The sequence below is a fragment of the Cebus imitator genome, unplaced genomic scaffold (genome assembly GCF_001604975.1).
Source record: "Cebus imitator isolate Cc_AM_T3 unplaced genomic scaffold, Cebus_imitator-1.0 Scaffold42, whole genome shotgun sequence".
Classification (NCBI taxonomy): Eukaryota; Metazoa; Chordata; class Mammalia; order Primates; family Cebidae; genus Cebus; species Cebus imitator.
The window spans coordinates 10599420-10622837 of record NW_016107357.1 but is presented as its reverse complement, the minus strand read 5'-3'; the positions used below and the strand labels follow the sequence as shown (position 1 = coordinate 10622837).

The following is a 23418-nucleotide window of genomic DNA, read 5'->3' as shown; positions in this document are numbered from 1 at the left end:
ATGCGCTGAAGATTTCTTGCCTAGGCTGTTAGGATGCCTTTGGCTAACATCAGAAATGCAAAAGAAAGAACAAGGTTTGCAAAAGGGAGGGATTTTGTTTGGGTCATCTTTTATCTGTGCCTGTGTATCTTATTTTTTTCAGCTAGTTTGTGAGGTCCTTGAGGGCAGCTAATCTGGCTTTTCTTTCTTCTTATCTCTGAGTGTCCATTGCCTTGCAAACTCGAAATAAAGGGGGAAGGCTTAAATGCAGACTTGAACTTGAAACAAGAGTTTCAGTGCCTGAGGATATATTTGTACTGTTATCTTTATGTGTTAATAAAGGAAGAGTTAGGAGTTATGTATTTAGTTCATTATTCTCTTATGTTGCTTCTATTCTGCAAACATTTCTGTTATGTCTGAAAAAGGGGAATTCTCAGAGAAATTAGCAAGTTCATTTTTGATGTCATTTTAATCTATTAGTTCATTAGTTTGAGGTCTTACATTGTGAAGTGACGTCATCTGTAACCTAATGCTATTTAAAGGTGCACTGAGCATAGTAGCTGTAATAAACAAATAATATCATTGTTTAAATAAAAAAATCTACTTGGTAACAATTCAGAATTTGCCTGTTTATAAGACTTAGTTATTTGGGCACTGTAACTTCTAAAAGTTAGTAGATCTGACTTTTCTGGATTTTTAAATTTATTTTGACCATCAACTGTCAATAAAGTTTCCTTCATCAATAGGTCTGAAGATATGGCTTAATGAGTAAAACTCAGTGGGTAGTTGTTACCCATCACCAAAATTTTTGTTGTAAGTAGTTGACTTCTGTGTATTCTCTCAGGTATCCCAAGTAGACACCATCTGTGAGTGCTTACTGGAGCATGAGGAACAAGTCTTGAGGGATACACCTTTGGATTCCGTTGAATGGGCCGAAGTGGTGATCAACGTGAACAATATTCTCAAGGTACAAAAATAAGGGAAAGGTTTCAGCAACTCAAAGCCCAGAGCATGGATGGACAAGGAAGTGGTTTCCATATTCCTACTCTGTATTGCCAATAATTTATAAGGTTGTAGACATTTGTTAATCCCAAAAAAGTTAGAAAAATGTCAGTCATTTTAATCAGTTAATGAATATTTTGAATGTTAGCCTGGTGCCTATTAATACACTTCTATAATCCTGAGTTCCTATTTGGTACAACAATAAACCTTTCATTTGGGAAGGTATGTTTGTATCTTTGCAATTTTTTTTGTTTGATTAGTTTTTTTTCAGAGACAAGGTCTCACTGTCACCCAGGCTGGAGTGCAGTGGCACCATCATAGCTCCCTATAGCCTTGAACTTTTGGTCTCACAAGTTCTTTCTGCCTCCACCTCTAAGAGTGTTAGGATTACAGGCCTGAGACACCATGCCTGATTGCAAATGTATTCTTAATGTAACTGTTTACATATTTCTCATTTCTATTTTTTTAATTATTCAAAATCTTGCTACTTTTATTATTAAAATGTTCCTTTTAATTTTAGCTACTGGACTTACAGTAATGATTTTCCTACTTTGGTTACTATTGTTTTCCAAAAAGGAAGTTAAATTGTGGAGTAAAACAAACTTTAAAAGCAGAAAGAATCAAAAAGTAATCATAGAGATGTGTGCTGACCTTTTCTCTCCTTTCCTTTTCTTTTTTTTAGACGTGGTCTCACTCTATTGCCAGACTGGGTTTACAGTGGCTTGATCATAGCTCACTGCAGCCTCAACCCCCTGGGCTCAAGCAGTCCTCCTGCCTCAGTCTCCCAAGTGGCTGGGAATGCAGGTGCATGCCACAATGCCCAGCTAATCTTTAAAATTTTTTGTAGAGATGGGGTCTCACTGTGTTGTCAATCTAGGAGTAATCCTCCTACCTCGGCCTCCCAAAGCACTGGGATTACAGGTGTGAGCCAACGTGCCTGGCCTCTGAGTATTTTTTCTTACTAACTTACTTTGTTGTCTTAAATTATCTTGGGGAATACTGTAATTCATCACTTTTTGCATTAACTTTTATTCCAGGATATGCTGCAGGCTGCTAGTCATTATCGCCAAAATAGAAACTCTTTGTATAGAAAAGAAGAACCACCAGAGAAAGAACCTGAATATGTTCCATGGACGGGTAATATACTGATTTATTAACAGTTGTTCAAAATGTATTTCTGGTGACCCATCATTTTTAGAAGTTGTGTTATTCCCCTGGTGTAGGTTTGTAAGTGAAAGGAAAAGTGCCATCTCCACAGTGAGCAGCTCCTGTCACAATCACTTTATTCTTCCGTTGCTCTGATTTATAGATCTCTCTATAATTTATTTATTTAACTGGTACTTATGCATTTATTAGGTTTTAGCTCAAATAGTTATTCATAGAAGCAGGTCCTGGCCCTGGAGGTTATGGACTATATTTTATGTTAATTTAATACAAGAAAGTAAGTGGAGTAGGATTAAAGGAATTTAGGAGGAAGAAGAATCATGTTTACCTGGCTTTGCTGAGGAAATCTCCTTAGAGAAGTTGGGTTCAAGCAGGGCCTTGACAAGTATACCTGAATCCCTGTTCAATTTAATTTTCCAGCAGTGATGAAGAGGCATAATTTTTATGCAATTAGTCTTTCCTTTAGCCATCACTAGAGCCCTTACTTAACCATATTATTTTGTGTCATTTCACAGCAACAAGTGGTCCTGGTGGCATCCGAACAGTAATAATGCGCCAGCATGAGATTGTCCTGAAGGTGGTTTATCCACAGGCAGACAGCAACCTCCGAAACATCGTGACTGAGCAACTGGTAGCACTGATCGATTGCTTCCTAGATGGTTATGTTTCTCAGCTTAAGTCTGTGGATAAATCCAGTAATCAGGAAAGATATGACAATCTGGAGATGGAATACCTACAGAAAAGATCAGATCTTTTATCTCCTCTTCGTAAGTTCATGATACTTGGCAAGAGTTTTAAATTTGCTGAATGGATGAAAGGGTCGAATAGTTAATGCACGATATTCAGTGTAGTAGTGTTAATCTAACTGTAATAAAGAACTTAAAGCAAAGCAAATATGCACACCTTTCTGTGCTCATTTATTCACCTTTTTTTCCATTACTATCTAGGCACAAGTACCATAGATGATACTAAAGATGATTAATAAGTAAATAAATAAACAACATGTGGAGACTACCCTTAAAGAGTTTAGCATCACAGACCTTTACATGAATAACTGGATTCAAAGTAGAGCCTGCTGAGGGCTGCTTGAGGGGTACAGATAAGATAGTATGGCTGTCCAGCCAAGGACACATTATACTCCAGGCCAGGATTGGGAGGAGTTTGCTTTACTCTTACATGAAGGAAAGGAATAGCATTTTGGGGAGGCAGTGATGCATCTTTTTTTTTTTTTTATTGAGATAGAGCGTCACTCTCTCTCATCCAGGCTGTAGTGCGGCAGTATAATCTCAGCTCACTGCAGCCTCTGCTTCTCAGATTCAAGCAGTTATCCTGCCTCGGCCTCCCAAGTAGCTGGGATTACAGGCATGTGCCACCACACCTGGCTCATTTTGTATTTTGGGTAGAGACAGGGTTTCACTATGTTGGCCTGGCAGGACTCGAACTCCTGACCTCAGGTGATTCAGCCACCTCAGCCTCCCAAAGTGCTGGGATTACAGGTGTGAGCCACTGTGCCTGGCCGGAGTTTGCATCTTTAAGGAATTGATGTTAATTTTGAAATTAAGTGCCAGTAAGTAGTAAGGTTTCCATTCTATTAATGATTCTTGGTTTATAATAGGAATAAAGCCAAAATTTCAAGTAATATTTTTTATTATAGATTTTAAGTTTTGCTAACAGGATTTTTTTCTCATCTGTTCTCATTCCCTCAGTTACTCTAGGCCAGTACCTGTGGGCTGCTTCTCTAGCAGAGAAATACTGTGACTTTGATATCTTGGTACAAATGTGTGAGCAAACTGACAACCAGAGCCGACTCCAGCGCTACATGACCCAGTTTGCTGATCAGGTGATGGGCGTTGGGTGTGTGGCCACTGAGTCCTTTAGTGGCCTTTTCTTGAAATGGCTTTGCCATTTCAAATCTGTAATCAGGGCTTAGAATATGATGCAGTCTTTCTGTAGTTAACTTCGATGAGAAGATACTACTTTGTATGTTGCATTTCTTTGTAAATTTTGTACAGTAGCAAGATCATGGTTCACGACAGCCTCAACCTCCTGGGTCCAATTGCTTCTCCCACCTCACCCCCTCCCATACCTCCCGTCTCCAGTAGATGGGACCACAGGAGCTCACCACCACGCTTGGCTAATTTTATTTTTCGGTAGAGACAAAGTCTTGCTATGTTACCCAGGTTGGTCTTGAACTCCTGGGCACAAACGATCCTCCTGCTTCATCCTCCCAAATTGCCAGGATAACAGATGTGAGCCACTGCCTGACCACACAGTTCTTTATATATAAATATCCCTGAAAGATTCTTTGGCCTTTGGAAAATATGTTATAACTTTCATTTCTGTTTATATATTTTCTAGTTACAGTAAAAGTACTTAGATACATGAATATTAGTTAAGTTTTTTAAAATTGGATAGAAGATACTTTGGAGCACAGAACAGTACTCTCTTACGAGAGCTTAGCTTACATAGACCTAATATTCTCATTTTCCTTGAGGGATATTATGCTTCCTGTTTAAAAAAAACAAAGTCCCAGCCAGCCTCAGTGGCTCACACTGGTAATCCCAGCACTTTTGAGAGGCCAAGGCGGTAGGATCATTTGAGGCCAGGAGTTTGAGGCCTGCCTGGGCAACATAATGAGACCCTCCCTTTACAAAAAAAAATTTTTTTTAATTGACCAGATGTGGTGGCACATGCCTGTGGCAGCACCTATTCAGAAGGCTAGGGCGGGAGGATCATTTGAGCCCAGGAGGTCAAGGCCAGTGAACCAAGTTTGTGCCACTACACCATAGCTAGGTGACAGAGCAAGACCATATCTTAAAAAAAAAAAGTTCCCATTGTGACACTGTCTTAAGTGAATTTAAATTGTTTCTTAAAACCAGTCTATTCAGTCAGTTGATTACTCTGAAAAGCTTATTTTTGTATTACTGTAAATGTAATTTTGTATAAAATTTAGAAAACCACTATAAACACAAAAGATAAAACTCACTCACCACCCAGAGAGGACCCTTTTAAACATTTGGTTTATATTTTCAGTCTTTTACACTCTATTATAGACAAACATGTTTTGTCAACTGCTTTTTTCACTTGATACATCGCAAACATTTGTTCATGTCATTAAATATTCTACAGCAGCATTTTTAATGGCATTATAGTATTTCATTGACTAGATGTGACTTACTTGATCAATGATCAGTTGTTGGGCTGGGTGAGGTAGCTCACACCTGTAATCCCAGCACTTTGGGAGGCTGAGGCAGGCGGATCACCTGAGGTCAGGAGTTCGAGACCAGCCTGGCCAACAGGATGAAACCTTGTCTCTTCTAAAAATACAAAAATTAGCCAGGCGTGGTGGCATGTACCTGGAATCCCAGCTACTCAGGAGGCTGAGGCAGAACAATCGCTTGAACCCAGGAGGCAGAGGTTGCAGTGAGCCAAGATCACGCCACTGCACTGCAGCCTGGGCAGCAGAGCAAGACTCTGTCTAAAAATTAAATAAATAAATAACAGCTCAGTTGTTGGACGTGGCTCATTTAATATTTCAAAACATTGCTAAATAAATATTTTTTGTGGCTGGGAGCAGTGGCTCACACCTGTAATCCTAGCAATTTGGGAGGTCAAGGCAGGTGGATCATGAGGTCAGGAGATCGAGACCATCCTGGCCAACATGGTGAAACCCTGTCTCTACTAAAAATACAAAAATTAGCTGGTGGCAGGCTTGGTGGCGCATGCCTGTAATTCCAGCTACTCGGGAGGCTGAGGCAGGAGAATCACTTGAACCCAGGAGGCAGAGTTTGCAGTGAGTTGAGATCACGCCACGGCACTCCAGCCTGGCGACAGAGCAAGACTTTGTCTCATAGATAGATAAATAAATTTTGCACTGATCATGATTTTAAAATTATTTTTGTGGATTTACTTTCTATTTTGACATTTTTATTCATTTTTGCATTTTAACGTGTTTAAATGTTATTTTAAAGTCCTTTTCTCCTTACTCTGATTATCTTTGAGTTTGTTTCTGTTGCCTGCTTTTATGTTGCTTATTTTTCTGCTTATATCTGATAATTTTTAAATTGTATTTTAGACATTGTATATTTTTAAAACTCCATAATATGGAAATCGATGTTATTTGTCCCCTGGCAGGTTTTCCTTTTTCTCTATTAAGCAGTTTAGAGGAGAGGAAGATGATTCAGTCCATTAGGAACAGAGGTGGACCAGGACCTGGTCTCAGCTGGTGTAATACTCATTTCATTTCTGGTTTCAGAAGTCTTTTGGGGAGACACCTATATTCATGGCGGGATCCCTGCTTTAGTGGAAATATCTCTTACTAAACACTGTGATGCTATAGGATGTCTTGGTCTTCCTCTGCAGCTCAGCCTCCACACTACCCCAACACTCCACAAACCCAGTGGGGAAAACTGGCAGGGCATTTGGGCCTTTCTAGATTCTGATGTATTATGCCAGCCCATGTGGCCAGCTGGCACAGAATTCTGGAATCTCAGTGCTGTCCCACAGAGCTTTGTGTGATAATGGAGATGTTGATATGCACTGTCCAAACGGGGGTCCCTGGCCACATGTGGCTACTGAGCACTTGAAATGTGGGTAATATACCTGAAGAACTGAGTTTTAACTTTCAGTCTAATTTTTAAGTTTAAACAGCTACATGTGGCCAGTGGCTACCATATTGGCCAACACACATCTAGATTCTGCGATTAATCTTGTCAGTGATCTTGAGCAAGATGGCCTTTCTGAATCTGAATTTACACATTTGTCAAATGAGATGATTGAATTAAGTGATCCTACAATGTAGGAAATTACTGTTTAGAACAGGTTTTCTGTTTTGGAGGCCTTTGGAAGAAAGTTATGTTTTGTTATCAGAAATGTATTTTTTAAAACTATTATGAATTCTGTGTACTGTTACTTATAGAATTTTTCAGACTTTCTCTTCCGCTGGTATCTGGAGAAAGGAAAGCGAGGCAAATTATTATCTCAGCCCATTTCTCAGCATGGACAGTTGGCCAATTTTTTGCAAGCTCATGAACATCTCAGCTGGTTACATGAAATTAATAGCCAAGAATTAGAAAAGGTAAGAAGGATTTTTAAATGGAGCAGATGTGTGCAATTTATTTAGGTAGCTTTAATTAGTTTAGTTTTTAGTAATTAAAATACTGTTTATAGTCATACACCTAAGAAGGGGTTACTGTACAAAATATAAAAGGAAGCTGGGCATGGTGGCTTACCTGTAATCCCAGTACTTTGGGAGGCCGAGGCAGGTGGATCTCCTGAGTGCAGGAGTTCAAGACTGGCCTAGGAAACATAAATACAAAAACAGCCAGGTGTGGTGATGCACTCCTGTAGTCCCAGCTACTTGGGAGGCAGAGGAAAGAGGATCACTTGAGCTCTGGAGGTCGAGGCTGCAGTGAGCTAAGATTGTGCCACTGTACTCCAGCCTGGGTAACAGAGTGAGGCCTTGTCCCAAAATAAATGAATGAATGAATGGCAAAAGACCTGAATAGATATTTCTCAAAAGAAGACATGCAGTTGACCAACAGGTACGTGAAAAAAAAAAGTTCTGCATTGCTAATCATTAGGTAAATGCAAATTTAAATCACAATGAGACATCACCTTACATTTGTTTGAATGGCTGTTATCAAAAAGATGAAGGTTAACAAGTGTTGGAGAAGACATGGAGAAAAGGGAACCCTGATGCACTCTTGGTGGGAGTGTAAGTTAGTACAACCATTATGGGAAACTGTATGGAGGTTCCTCAAAAAGTTACTGTATGATCTGGCAGTCACACTTCTGAGTATATATCCAGAGGAGTTGAAATCAGTATGTTGAAGAGATATCTGCACTCCCATGTTCATTGCAGCATATTCCCAGTAGCCAAGTTATGGAATCAACCTGAGTGTCCATCGATCAATGTAAATGGTAAAGAAGGTATTATATATAGAATAACAATGCAGTAATATTCAGCCTGAAGAAAGAAGGAAATTCATTTGCAACAACATTGTTGAAGCTGGAGGACATTACACTAAATGAAATAAGCCAGACACAGAAAGACAAATGCCACATGATCTCACTCACATGTGGAACCCAAAACAGTTAAACTCATGGAAGCAGAGAGAAGAATGGTAGAAGGGTGAGGGGATTTTATAGACACACACACACACACACACACACACACACACACACACACACAGAACTCAGGTCAATTGCAAAATAATAACCCAATTTTAAAATGGCCAAAAGGGCTGGAGAAGGTGATCAAAGGGTACAAGCTTCAGTTAGGCAGAAGAAGATTGTTTTTATTTTTGTATTTTTAGAGATGGGGTCTCACTGTGTTGCCCAGGCATGTCTCGAATTCTTGGGCTCAAGCGATCCACCCACCTCAGCCTCCCAAGGTGCTGGGATTACAGGCATGAGCCACCGCACCCAGCCAGGAAGATTTTATATATATATTGCACAGTATGGTGGCTCAAGTTAATAATAGTATATTGTACATTTCAGAATTTCCAAGAGAACAAATTTGAAATGTTCTTACCAAAGATAAGTATTTGAGATGAGGGGCATGTTAATTATCTTGATTTAATCATTCCACATCACATACATATATTATAACATTACTTTGTATCTGTAAATGTATACAATTACAATTTGTCAGTATACAATAAAAATTTTTTTAATTTAAAAACATTTCTTATGGATTATTTAGAATGTGTACTCCTGTTCTCTCATAATTTGCATAAAACATTCTTAATTTGTGATGGTATTGCCATTACTTCTAATATCTCAATAAAAATATGTAGTCCAGACTGGGTGTAGTAGCTCATGCCTGTAATCCCAGTACTTTGGGAGGCTGAGGTGGGCAGATATCGGAGTTCAAGACCAGCCTGGCCAACATGGTGACACCCTGTCTCTACTAAAAATACAAAACACAGCCAAGTATGGTGGTACATGCCTGTAATTCCAGCTACTCAGGACCCGGAGGCTGGAGAATCACTTGAACCTGGGAGGTGGAGGTTGCATTGAACCACTGTACTCTGGCCTATGCAACAGAGCAAGGCCCTGTCTCCAAAAAAAAGGAACGTAGTCCATCATGATAGTTAAAATCACAAAAAATTTAATGATGGGTCTGTAACAGCCATTGGCCTTTTTTTAATGAGTATATTGTTGTAATAAATATTCAAATTATCAGTAAAAAATTTTAAAATTTGTTCTTGACAAGATGTTCAGGTGAATATGTAATTGTTTTTAGAGCAAATGTTTTCTACATGTCTCTCTTCCCAGTAATTAGTGTGGTTGGTTGATATTTTGCTCTGTAATTACTCACAATGTTATGGTACTGCTCAGTTTTTAGGTTTGCTAACTGTTGACTTGTCTTTCATTGATACGGCCTAGGGGAAAAAAAACAGTTTGGGGTTTACTTACCTTTGTTTCAACTTGAATTGGTACTCAATATCTTATGATGGTTTACATATTTTGTTTATTGTAGGCTCATGCAACGCTTCTGGGTTTGGCAAATATGGAAACTCGTTACTTTGCAAAGAAAAAAACTCTTCTTGGCTTGAGTAAATTGGCTGCATTAGCTTCAGACTTTTCGGAGGATATACTGCAAGAAAAAATTGAAGGTAGGAGAATTTGAACAAGAACATATACAAATTGGTCATGCTGTCAATGAACTCATGATGTGTTCCTGTCATCAGTTAGTAGGATCTATTAGAAACAGACCTGTCTCTAAGAGGAATGCATTTATTCAATGTCCATGTGTAGTTACTCAATTATATACTTAGAATTTTTTTAGAAAAAAGTAATTTGTATTTTAAATAATTCCTAAAGAATACATTCAAATGATTTTCAATAAACAGGTCTGATTATGTACCCTTAGTGACACCTATTCCAAGGGCAAAAAGAACTACAAAGCAACCTTGACCTTTATACAGTGGGTTTGTTAGAGGTAGTGTGGTATTGGTGCAGTAATTGTGAACTATTTTGTGTATATTGTAGATGATGGAAACAATTACATATTGTACAGTTGACCCTCCATATTCTTGGATTCCACATCTGCGGATTCGACCTACCAAACAGCAAAAATGTTTGGGGAAGAAAAGAATTAAAAATAATTTAACAACAATTAAAATTACAACAACAAAATTAAACAAAAAATTAAAACAAAAATAATGCAAAATTAAAACAAAATAATGCAAATTAAAAAAATCAATACAGTATTAACAGCTACTTACATAGCATTTACATTGTATTAGGCATTGTAACCTAGAAGTGATTTAACGTATATGGGAGACTGTACATGGTTTATGTGCAAATAACTACCATTTTTATATAGGGGACTTGAGCTTTTTGGTATTCCCAGGGGTCCTAGAACCAATTGTCAGTGGATACTGAGGCATGGCGGCATTATATTTTAGAACCAAGGAGAAAGGAGATACAAGTATAGAGAGACAGTGAAGAACTCTGTAGTATTGAATTTGAATTGGAAATACTGGGGAGAAACTGATTTTTAAAAACAATATATTTTCTTGTTTGAGGTGATAGATATGCTAATTGCCCTGTGATCATTGCACAATGTATACATGTATTGAAGCATTACATTGTACACCATAAATATGTGTAATTATTATGCATCAGTTAAAAAAAATACATCAGCTAGGGTATGTATGGTGGCTCACTCCTGTAATACCAGCATTTAGGGAGGCCAAGGTGGGAGGGTCACTTGAGCCCAGGAGATCAAGACCAGCCTAGGCAACTTAGCAAGAACCTGTCTTCACAAAAAAATTCAAAACTTAGATGTAGTGGTCCATGTCTGTAGTCCCAGCTACTGAGGAGGCTGAGGTGAGAGGATCACTTGAGCCTAGGAGGTCAAGGTGGCAATGAGATGTGATGGTGCCACTGCCCTCCAGACGGGGCATCAGAACAAAACCCTGCCTCAAAAAAAAAAAAAACTCTCTTTCTCTCTCTCTCTCTCTCTCTCTCTCTCTCTCAGTAGAAAGAGAATAAAATGTGTGTATATATAAAATAAAATTTCGTGTGTGTGTATATATGCACAATACATACACATATATATACATTTTATTATGTATATATACACACACATACATACATATTTCTTGGCTCTTTGCAGTGACACCCAGTAGCATGAGTATTCCTGGTTCCATATTTTGGTTTCTGACTACCATTTTCCAGTAAAAGAAATGAGAGCTTATTGAAGAAATGATCTTGGAGAGTCTTACTAGGTCAGAAAGCAAGATTAATTTAGAAACATTAAAAGAATACAAGAGCCTTGAGCAGCTCCCACTGATCACGTTTGGGGACAATTTGAACATCAAAAAAATGGTAGTAAAAGATATATCCCACAGTTTATAAAAGAAAAATATTCATGAATCTACAGTGATTTTCACAAAGGGAGAGAGTCAGTGAAAATGCTTCTTTACAGGAGAATACCAGCCAATAAATGTGGAAAGAATGGGAGAAGCCACTATTTCAACCACAGTGAAGTCACTATTACAACCACCAAAGGATGCTGAGACTTTGAGTTTAGGGGCCAGGGAACAGGATATTCCCGTGTTTTTGGAGTCTCAGTAGACTTACCTAATAGACCCTGTCACCAACCACAAAACAAACCCACTCTGCATACTCCTGAAGCGGTGTACTACCATCACCTGTGTCCTGTTCTTGCCAACATGTTCTCCATGATTCTAATCACAAGAGAACAATCAGACATAATCTGTTGGTAGGACATTGTATAATACAGCTGTCCCAGACTTTTCAAAAATTTTAGCAACATGAAAGACAAAGGTAGAGGCTGTTTTAGGTGAAAGGAACCTAAGAGCCATCACACAGGACAAACAAATGCAGGGTGTGATTCTTGATCCCGAATCACCCCCACAATAACCATAACAGTTGTGGTGCATGTTTTGGAAACAAGTGGGGAAGTTTGAACATACTTAATATTAGATGATATAACTGTATTGATGTTAAATTCTGTAGGCCTGCTAATGGTATTGTGGTTGAGCGTCCTTGTTTTTAGGCAATACATGCTGAGTATTTAGAAATGAAATGTCATAATGTCTACAACCTTCATATGATAAAAAAATTATTACCTATATACATAGAGAAAGCAAAAGGGATGAGGTGTTAGCAGCAGGAGACTCTAGCTGAAGGATTTAAAGTGCACATTTGGCATTTTAAAATTTTTTTGTAGATTTGGACTTTTTCTGTTTTTTATTATTTATTTTCTTTGAGACAGGGTCTCACTCTGTCACCCATGCTGAAGTACAGTGGCACAATCATGGCTCACTGCAACTTTGAACTCCTGGGCTCAGGTGTTGCTTTTGCTTCAGCCTCTCCAGTAGCTGAGACTACAGGGGCATGCTCACATGTCCAGCTAATTTTTGTATTGTTTTTTGTAGAGATGGGGTTTTGCCATGTGTACCCAGGCTGGTCTCAAACTCTTGGGCTCAAGCAATCTGCCCACTTCGGCCTCCCAAAGTGCTGGGATTATAGGCATGAGCCACCACACCCAGCCTGGAAATTTTCAAAATAAAGATTGGAGCAGGGAATCTCAGCTATGTGGTTTGGATCAAGTATATGTGGATATGGATATTTGGTTATGTGGCGTATCCACAGAGACCAGCGTAAGATCTGGGTTTAAATTATACTGCTGCCTTTTTTTTTTCCTCTTGAGGGAGTGGATATAGTGGAAAGAATTGGGATTTCAAATATTTTCTCCAGAACTTACTAGCTTTGTGACCATGGACAGTTGATTAATGCTTCTTAGCCTCAATTTATTCATCTATACAGAAGGTAGTTGTAAGAATTGAGGACACTGTCTTGAGAAAAATAGCTTACACATATTAAGTACTCAATAAATTATAGGTATTAGCCCCTTTTACTAAAACTTTTAAATAATTAATTTTATTAAAAGTATTGATATTAAAATTATTTTTAAAATATTGAAGGATAATCTTCCTTCAATCTTTTTATTTTTTGCACTAGTATTGCCTATTCTAGAAAACGTGTGTTTATATTCTATATGACTGCTGATAGTCTGAGAAGGGAAGCCATATTTTAGCCTGGCCACCAGAGATCATGTTAATCAAAGTATTTTAACACAGGGCTTTCCTATTTCTTGCTTTTCCCTGCTTTGCATTTGATCACTTATTAGCTTTTATTTCTTAACACAGTGGGAGCATTTGCAGATCTCAGTGATTCTACAGAATGTTAGCACGATGTATGTAATCAGAGGGGATAGGCTTTTTAAAAATAACTCTTCTCGTTGTATAAATAATTTCTCATGGAAAATGTGTAAATTGTAGAAAAAAATGTGATAAGAAAAATAAGTTGTGTATAGTCCCACCCCCCCCAGAGGTGGTACTGGTACTGTTTGTATGTATCCTCCCAGTCTGTTTTTCTAGGTATAGAAATGGACAAAAATGTTCCATTTAGTTTTTCCAAAACCAGGATCAGAATGCTGCCAGTATTTGAGTGAAAGTATCTGTGCATTACAGAATGCTGTGTTTATGAGGCTACATAGCAGTTTTTAACCTTCCCTGCAACTCAGCACATTCTCTGGGGTGGAGCCAGGTCATGGGCTGCAACCTGGAGAGGTTATGGCAAGCGGAAGCCCCTGTGACCTCATCCAATGGAGATAACCCTTGCTGCTTAGGAGATGTGCTATTTGTTCTTCCATCCAGGTCTTGTTTTTCTTGATATGCTCATGGTAGCTTTTACATCATTTCCGTTTGTGAATGTTAACTGCAGTTGACCCTTGAACAACATGGGTTTGAACTGCATGGGAAAACTTATATGCAGATTATTTTCAATAAATATATTAGAATATATTTTGGAGATTTTTCAACAACATGAAAAAGCTCATGGATAACCATGTATGATCATGTAGCCTAGAAATATTTTTAAAAAAAGAAATTAAGAAAAAGACAGGTCATGAATACATAAAACATATGTAATCTTTTTTTATCATTTGTGTTATATTATAAAAAGTTAAAAAGTTAAAATTTATCAGCACACAAACACCTCACATGGTGCCATTAACAGTGGAGGCAAATGTAAACAATGTAAATATGCAGCATTAAATCACAACTGCCTAAAATTAACTGTAATATATGCTGTACTTTAATAATTTCGTAGCCACCTCCTATTGCTATTGTGGGCAAGTGTCCGCTTGCTCAAGTGTTACCAGTAAAAAATGCAATAGGCAATAGGAATCTCATAGTTCTCAAGAATTTTTTCCTGTGTTTAATGCAATACCATAAACGTTGAATAACACCTTGGGACTTATATGAAGTGCCACTAAGTGATGCCAGACATGCTCCCAAGAAGCATAGGGAAGTCGTGACATTATGAGAAGAAGCTGAATTGCTTGATACACACCACAGATTGAGGTCTGCAGTTGTGGTTATCTCCATTTCAACATAAATGAATCCACTTAATGACCATTGTAAAAAAAAAAAAAAAAAAAGAAAGAAAAGAAAAGAAAAAGGAAATTTGTGAAGCTGTCAGCAGCAGCAGCAGGTTAGTTTTTGGGGAGTCACAAGTTAATGTCCCAGCACTTTGGGAGGCTAGAGCAGGAGGATCATTCAAGCCCAAGAGTTTGAGACCAGCCGGGACAGCATAGCAAGGCCCCATCTCTTTAAAAAGTTATGCTGGGATTTCTGACAGCACGGGAGCTTAGTGGCCCAGTACCCCTTGTTGGTCAAGGGGTAGCTATTTACTATAAACTCCAGTGGGAAAAATTTTAATGAATTTCAAAATATGGTTGAGAGATCCCCACATTTAGAAAGGTTATACCTCATGAAATAGCTGTCTGCTCTCCAACTTCTTCAAGCAGTAGAACATTTCCTTACCTGTTCTTTCCCCTCCTATTTCTGGTTGCTGTGATAATTCATAGGACTTTGAGCAAACCATGGATATGTTGTAAATATCAGCAATCAAGAATAAGAATTAAAAGCATTCTAAGATCATTGAAAAATGATGGGATTACCTTTGGAACTATTTCTTTCCTTTAAAATTCAGATTTATTTTATGACAGAAAAAATGAGAGCAAAAGTAAAAGTTCCATCATTTTCTCTTTCTCTCTCTCTCATCTTGAATACTAGAAATGGCTGAGCAAGAGCGCTTTCTGCTGCATCAGGAGACCCTGCCAGAACAGCTGCTTGCGGAGAAACAGCTAAATCTCAGTGCAATGCCAGTATTGACTGCGCCGCAACTCATTGGTGTATGTGCTTTTCAGATCCTTAACACTGTTTCCTAAACTCAAAACATTGTTGGTGTTTTTTGGGCCATGTAGTATAGTTCCTAAGAGAAGTTATCTTTCCACTTCCTGCATTCCAGAAAACTCCCCTAGAAAGAAGTTGTTGGAAGCTGCTTGGGAACAGAAAGCTAATTAGAGAATAATTAATCAGCATCTGCCTCCCCATACACCTGTACTTAAAGGTGCTTTATCCAGGTGACCAGGAGAAATTACTTAATATTTTGCTTTTCTAGTATAGGACAAATAAATACCATGAGATAACTTTATTTCCCCCACAAAATTACTTTCCAAGCTCTCCTATAAGAAAAATGGATTAAGAAACTCAGTTTACATGGTCTAGCAGTGATGTCCTTACCCCTTTCCTCTGCAACCCAACACATCCCTTAGGGCAGAGCCGGCATATGGGCTGCAGCCTAAAGAAGGTAGTTCTGCTGTTATGTACGTTTGCAGCCTGAACTCTGCTACTCAGAAAGCTTCTCTTTGCCAGAGTGATGTTGTAGGATCACCTTAAATTTGCCCTAACTGTATGAAAAAGAAAGCAAACAATTTAAAAACCTTACCATTTTAGCCATAATTAGTAACAGATTTCCGGTTATAACTGAATTTACAACAGCCTCTCCTGATAGAATATATATTTAATTTAGAAATGTAAGATACTGTCTATTGTAACTCACTATTATGTATCACTGAGAAAAAGGTAGTGCCAATTTTACACTGATAGATCATTAATTTTATTACCACAGTTCAACTTCAGAGATGAGGGAGTAAAAAGGATGTTTAAGAACAATGAAATAAAGTATTGTAAGTGCTATAAGACAGTGAAAACAAGCAGATAGCTTTTTTTCTGAAATGGTCTGAGTATTGTTGCTATTAAATGATTATATATACAATTTTTAAAAAATGAAATTACTTATAAATAGTTTTTGGAAAAAGAAGACAGGAAAAATTCAAACTGATGTTTTTAATAAGGCAAGTATTTTTCTGACCATAAAAATTGCAGGAAATTTGAAGAATACAGAAATGAGTATGCAGTCAGCTATAATCTAAGCAGGGATAAGTGTTGGTAACATGTTGATTGTGTTTTTTATTTTTTATGTAAATATAGGTCAACTGTATGCTTTATTTTTATTGCAAATCTCAATTTTTTTATTTTTTTTTTATTTATTTTTTTGGAGACGAGGTCTCAGTGTTGCTTGGGGTGTCAGGCTGGAGTGCAGTAGCACCGCCACAGCTCACTGCAGCCTTGACCTCCCGAGCTCAGGTGACCCTCCCACCTCAGCCTCTGGAGTAGCGGGACCACAGGTGTGCACCACCATACTCAGCTCATTTTTATACTTTTTGTAGAGACAAGGTTTCTCCATATTGCCCGAATCTGCCCACCTCGGCCTCCCAAAGTGCTGGGATTATAGGCATGAGCCACTGTGCCAAGCCTAAAATATGCATTTTTTAAAAGTTTATTTTAAGGTAGATGCAATACAGTTTCCAAACATGAGACATTTTACTGTAAAAACACCTACAACTGGCCAGGGACGGTGGCTCACACCTAAAATCCCAGCTCTTTGGGAGACCAAGGCGGGCGGATCACTTGAAGTCAGGAGTCTGAGACCAGCCTGGCCAATAGGATGAAACCTCTTCTCTGCTAAAAATACAAAAATTATCCAGGTGTGGTGGTGGGTGCCTATAATCTCAGCTGCTCAGGGGCAGAAGTTTCAGTAAGCCAAGATTGCGCCACTGCAATCTAGGCTGGGTGCCAGAGTGAGACTCTGTCTCAAAAAAAGAAAAGAAAAAAGAAAAACCCTACAACTTACTTACAAAGCATAATGACTTCTTTTCTTCACACATGTCTCTAGCATTAGTTATATGATTGTATACAATAATTTTCTACCTTATTTTAACTTGTCATAGCTATATATCTGTGAAGAAAATAGAAGAGCTAATGAATATGATTTCAAGAAAGCTTTGGACTTGCTGGAATATATTGATGAGGTAAGTAAAATCGCTTGAGATGATCTCAGGCAACTGAATACGTATATAAAAAGAGGGAAATACCTCTTTTAGTCAGTCATGAAAATGAATTAAGCAAAACAGACTGTATCTGTGGTTCAGCTACCTTTAATCCTTAGAATGTATATAACTCTTTAGAAAAGCTGTCAAGAGACTCCCTTTCATGATAATTCTCACACATTCCTGAATTTTTTTTTTTGGTGCACAAATATACTGCTTTTCAAAGTCCTGACATATATTTTCTCTTTAATTTATTAAATCATTAGTTTCTGAATCTAATATGCAACTTTATCAATTTATTCTGGCTGGGTGCAGTGGTTCACACCTGTAATCCCAGCACTTTGGGAGGCCAAGGCAGGCAGATCACCTGAGGTCAGGAGTTTGAGACCAGCCTGGCAAACATGGTGAAACCCCACCTCTGTAATCCCAGTTACTTGGGAGGCTGTGAACTGCTTGAACCCAGGAGGCAGAGGTTGCAGTGAGTGGTGATCGCACCACTGTACTCCAGCCTGGGCGACAGAGTGAGACTCTGTTTAGAAAAAAAAAAAAAAAAAAAAAAAAAAAATATATATATATATATATATACACACACACACACACACACACACATACACACATATAAAATCTTAATAGTATTCACCTTAAGAATAGCTGTTTATCTTTCAGTAGGTTATAGTGAAAATTCTGTAGGATAAGTAGTTCTATTACCTGTCCATGCAATTGAAAGTAACTTGGTAGATTTTAAAAATATATAGACTTTTACATTGCCTTATTTAAAAATCTTACCCACCTCAGGCCGGGTGCAGCATGCCTGTAATCCCAGCACTTTGGGAGGCCAAGGCAGGTGGATTGCCTAAGGTCAGGAGTTCGAGACCAATCTGGCCAACAAGGTGAACCCCGTCTCTACTAAAAATACAAAAAAATTAGCAGGGCATGGTGGTGTGCAACTGTAATCCCAGCTACTCGGGAGGCTGAGGCAGAGGAATTGCTTGAACCAGGGAGGTGGAGGTTGCAGTGAGCCAAGATCATGCCACTGTTCTCCTACCCTGGGCGACAGAGCGAGACTCCATCTCAAAAAAAAAAGAAACCTTTCCCCTCTCAAGGTTGCTGATGAAATCACTTTCACAGGGTAATATGAAAGTATTCATATGTATTAATTGGCTTCTATGAATGTAATATTAACATAATGAAAACTTAAGCGTGTATTTATTTTAAAGCCAGGACTTAATCAAAATTTTTTGTTGTGAAGGAAGAAGATGTAAATATAAGTGATCTAAAACTGGAGATCCTTTGCAAAGCTCTTCAGAGAGATAAGTAAGTGCTCATGACGTCGCATCTTTGTAAGTATAGAAACTACGTTTCCGTTCCTCTCACCATACGATAGTCAATACAGAAGACTTCTGTGACCAAATGTGTTGGGATTTCCCACCTCCCACACGAGGCAACCAATGAGTTCTGTTGGTGGACACCAGCTGAATGTTCTTTAATTCAGTTCAGTCCCGACACTATCTACAACCACAGGTTGAGGGCTCAGACTGCTCCTGACTTCAATGCCAATCTAAGCCCAGGTAGTTTTGCCTGTGTTTCTCACCAACCAACTATAAATTGGGGTTCCCACAACCCTCTCCTTGGATTTGATTAATATGCTAGAGCAACTCATAGAACTCAGGGAGACAAGCCTACCAATTTATTATGAAGGATATTGTTACCAGAAAGGATCCCAATCCAGACCCCGAGAGAGAGTTCTTGGATCTTGTGCAAGAAAGAATTTGGGGCAAGTCCACAGATGAAAGTGAAAGCAAATTTATTAGAGAAGAAAATAAACAAAAGAATGGCTACTTTGTACACTGAGCAGTGGCATGGGCTTCTTGACTGAATATACTTATGGTTATTTGTTGATTATGTGCTTAAACAAGGTGTGCATTATTCATGAATTTTTCTGGAAAGTTATGAAGTTCCCAGAACTAAGGGTTTCTTCCCTTTTTAGACCGTATAGGGTAATTCCCAACGTTGCCATGGCATTTGTAAACTGTCACAGGGCTGGTGGGAGTATCTTTTAGCGTGCTCATGCATTATAATTAGTGTATAATGAGCAGTGAGGACGACCAGAGACCACTATCTTGGTTTTGGTGGGTTAGGCTGGCTTCTTTACCACATCCTGTCTTATCAGTGGGGTCTTTATGACCTGTGTCTTGTGATACCAGTCCTGCTGACCTCCCGTCTCATCCTGAGACTAAGAATGCCTAATCTCCTGGGAATGCTGATTCTAATGGATCTGAAAGTATCACATAGAATACAGATGAAGAAATCATAGGGTTAGGTAAGGGGGAAGGGGCTTGGAGCTTCCAAACCCTCTGTGGGTCCTCCACCTTCCAGGAACCTCCACATGTTCAGCTATTAGGAAGCTCTTCGAACCCCATCTTTTTGCGTTTTTATGGAAGCTTCATTATGTAGACATGATTGATCAAAGTTGGTGACCAGCTTAACCTTCAGCCCTTGTCCCCTCCCTGGATATTGAGGAATAGGGCTGAAAGTCCCAACTGTAATTATGCTTTGTTTTTCTGGTGACCAGCCCCTATTCCGAAGCAAGCTGGGGGTTGCCAGCTATCAGCCAACTCATTAGTATTAAAAAAAAAAGACATCTCTGGAGATCCTAAGGATTTTAGGATTTGCAAAGCAGGAAATGGGGTGAGGAAGAAGACTTAAATATATATTTCACAATATCTCAGGAAGAGTATGATATTATATGTCAAATGGTTTTATAACCTTCTAACCATATTGTAACATATATATTATGAAAATTTTAATGGTTCCATTAGTAATGTTTACTTAGCCCTGAGCTTATTTCTTTATTTTAATAATAAAGAATACATTAAAGACTTAGGACCATTGCTATAATAAATCACTACTTTTGATTTTAAAATTTAGACTGTCAGTTTGCATAGAAATACACATCCCTTATTTTCACAGAAGTAAGGCCAGTCATGCCAAATGAAACTTGAAGCTATGTTTCTTTTGTTTTTTTTTTTTTAAATTACTACAACTTGAAGGTCAGTGCCCTTTTCTAAGGCATTAAGTACTACTTTCTCGTAATCAGATCCTTTCTACAAAGGAGGTCTTCCACCTGTGGAAATGGTGTTTATGTTAAAATGCAATGGCAAAGACTAAGAATAATCAGTTGTAGGAATGAATTCTTTCCAGGAAAAGAATTTTAAGCAAAGCAGGACTTGAATGCTAGAAGCCTTCTCCTACTCAGAATTTTCCTTTTTCCTGTGGTAAAAAATTGTAGAAGAGCTGTTTTTACTAAAGCATTTCTTCCCTTCTCTGATCACTCTCAAATAGTTAAAATTGTTAAGTTTGGTCTTAGAGGTCAGTCTCTGAAGCTTCCAGTTTTCTGCCTACTTGATTCTTTTTTTTTTTTTTTTTTTTTTTTTTTTTTTTTTTTTTTTTTTTTTTTTTTTTTTTTTTTTTTTTTTTTTTTTTTTTTTTTTTTTTTTTTTTTTTTTTTTTTTTTTTTTTTTTTTAACTGAAGCAGAGTCTTGCTCTATCACCAGGCTGAAGTGCAGTGGCTCCAGTTTCAAGCAATTCTCCTGCCTAAGCCTCCCGAGTAGCTGGGACAACAGGCACGCACCACCATGCCCGGCTAATTTTTTGTACTTTTAGTAGAGACGGGGTTTCACCATGTTCGCCAGGATGGTCTCAATCTGTTGACCTCATGATCCGCCTGCCTCAGCCTCCCAAAGTGCTGGGATTACAGGCATGAGCCACTGCGCCCGGCTGCTTGATTCTTTGGTCCCATCCCAGTCATACAAAAGGATGCCCTCATTTTGATTAGATTCCTTGTCTTAGTTTCTTATTTAAAAATGTTAAAGTTATCATATGGGATATATCCACTAATTACAAAGCAGTGGTCTGGTATTTTTGTTTTAGTAGTAGATGGTCGCAACTACATAAAGAAAGCTTCTGGCCGGATCCAGTGGCTCATGCCTGTAATCCCAGGACTTTGGGAGGCCAAGATAGGAGGATTGCTGGAGCCCAGGAGTTCAAGACCAGCCTGGGAACATAGCGAGACTTTGTCTCTACACAAAAATAAAAACATGAGCCAGGCACAAAGTGATGTATGCCTGCGGACTAGCTACGTGGGAGGCTGAGGTGGGAGGAACATTTGAGCTGAGGAGTTCGCAGCTGCAGTCAGTCATACTTTGGGTTCCATACTGGATGTGTTACTAATAGAATTTTCTTCAGAAAGATACCTCACTACTTGGTTTTTGAAATCAAATACATAAGGGTTATACTGAGTCAATAGCTACCTTGAGTGTAACCTCTTTTTAAAAATTTGTTTCCCTTGGCTTCTCTTGCTTGTTACCTGAAGTGTAACATTTTATATCTAATGTAGAAATTGTCAATGTATTCAACACCTAAAGTACCTTTATTTAAATAATTTGAAACAGTATCACAAAATCAGATTCTCCATCCCCCACAGCCGTCAAAATAAAACCATGATAGCAAACAGAAATCATTTATTTCAGCTGTATCAGTGATTTCATTTTTCTTTCATAATGATTTTGTTTTCTAGCTGGTCCAGTTCTGATGGCAAAGATGATCCAATTGAAGTATCTAAAGACAGCATATTTGTGAAGATCTTACAGAAACTTTTAAAAGATGGTAAGTGGTTTGTTACTATTGGAAATTACAATGTCACTCCCCAGTTTTAGAAATTGTAGAGTAATGGGATCAAATGACAGGGACGTTTAGGATTAAACAGCTTTATACTCAAGCTTAGATGTGTTTACAGTAAAGGAAGGGGCTTTTCCCATCCTCTGCACATCAGGGAGCTTGTATCAAGGTGGTCATCCTCCTCCTGGGTCTCTAGGTGACCACAGGAGCTAAGTCACCATCCTGATTCAGAATGGGCAAAGAGGGAAACCTGGGATACAAATGTTGGTTGTGACACTGACAGTCTATAATGATAGAAGTAATCATTTCCTTTAATTTTTTAATTAACTATTTTTTTTTCTTTTTTTGAGATAGAGTCTTGCTTTGTCCCCCAGGCTGGAGTACAGGGTACAATCTCAGCTCACTACAGCCTTTGCCTCCCAGGTTCAAGCAGTTCTCCTGCCTCAGCTTCCCGAGTAGCTGGGACTTCAGGTGTGCCCCTGGCTACTTTTTGTATTTTCAGTAGAGACAGGGTTTCACCATGTTGGCCAGGGTAGTCTGGAACTTCTGACCTTAAGTGATCCGCCTGCCTTCGCCTCCCAAAGTGCTGGGATTACAGGCATGAGTGACCATGCCCAGCAGTTTAACTCTTCTGTGAAGACTGAAAATTTGAAATGAGATACCAACTTTTTATGTATTTCCTATTAAAAATTGATTATATCATGCTTAAGAACAAATTTTAAAATATTTTTACAAACCCATTCTAAAATTTAGTTTAGAAACAAAAAGAAACAAGAAGTACTTTGGGGAGCTGAGGCGAGCGGGTCATTGAGGCCAGGAGTTTGAGACCAGCCTGGCCAGCATGGCAAAGCCCCATCTCTACTATAAATACAAAAATTAGCCAGGTGTGGTGGCTCATGCCTGTAACCCCAGCTACTCAAGAGGCTGAGGCACCAGAATTGCTTGAACCTGGGAGGCAGAGATTGCAGCCAGCTGAGATCGTGCTACTGCACTCCAGTCTGAGGGGTCAGAGCAAGACTTTCTCTAAAGGAAAAAAAAAAAAAAAAAACCAAGAAGCTTTCATTTGGAGTATTATCCACACTGATCTCCAAGCATTAGTTTTCAGATTTTTAGCCTCCTTTTATAGCTGTAAAAATGCCACAGAACTAAATTGTGTCTAAATATTGAGTGCTAATATTTAAGGGAAGCTTTGCAATTTTTGTTATTCTTAGTGGATTATAAACAGGTGAAAAACAGAAATTAAAAGTCATAATTTTATATAGGACAAGAATAGCAGAAACTTTTTTTTTTTTTTTTTTTTTTTTTTTTTTTTT

General features: G+C 38.4%; 1 protein-coding gene across 1 annotated transcript in view; it reads left to right on the top strand.

The window, feature by feature from the left end:
• NUP133 (nucleoporin 133) overlaps positions 1-23418 on the top strand; it is a 62775-nt gene that overhangs the window by 37111 nt on the left and 2246 nt on the right. The window contains exons 12-21 of the mRNA XM_017526493.2: positions 824-946; positions 2019-2118; positions 2661-2912; positions 3852-3985; positions 7064-7222; positions 9632-9767; positions 15270-15388; positions 17330-17410; positions 18678-18742; positions 22005-22093. Coding sequence (XP_017381982.1) covers positions 824-946; positions 2019-2118; positions 2661-2912; positions 3852-3985; positions 7064-7222; positions 9632-9767; positions 15270-15388; positions 17330-17410; positions 18678-18742; positions 22005-22093 — 1258 coding nt within the window. The remainder of the gene's footprint in view (positions 1-823; positions 947-2018; positions 2119-2660; positions 2913-3851; positions 3986-7063; positions 7223-9631; positions 9768-15269; positions 15389-17329; positions 17411-18677; positions 18743-22004; positions 22094-23418) is intronic.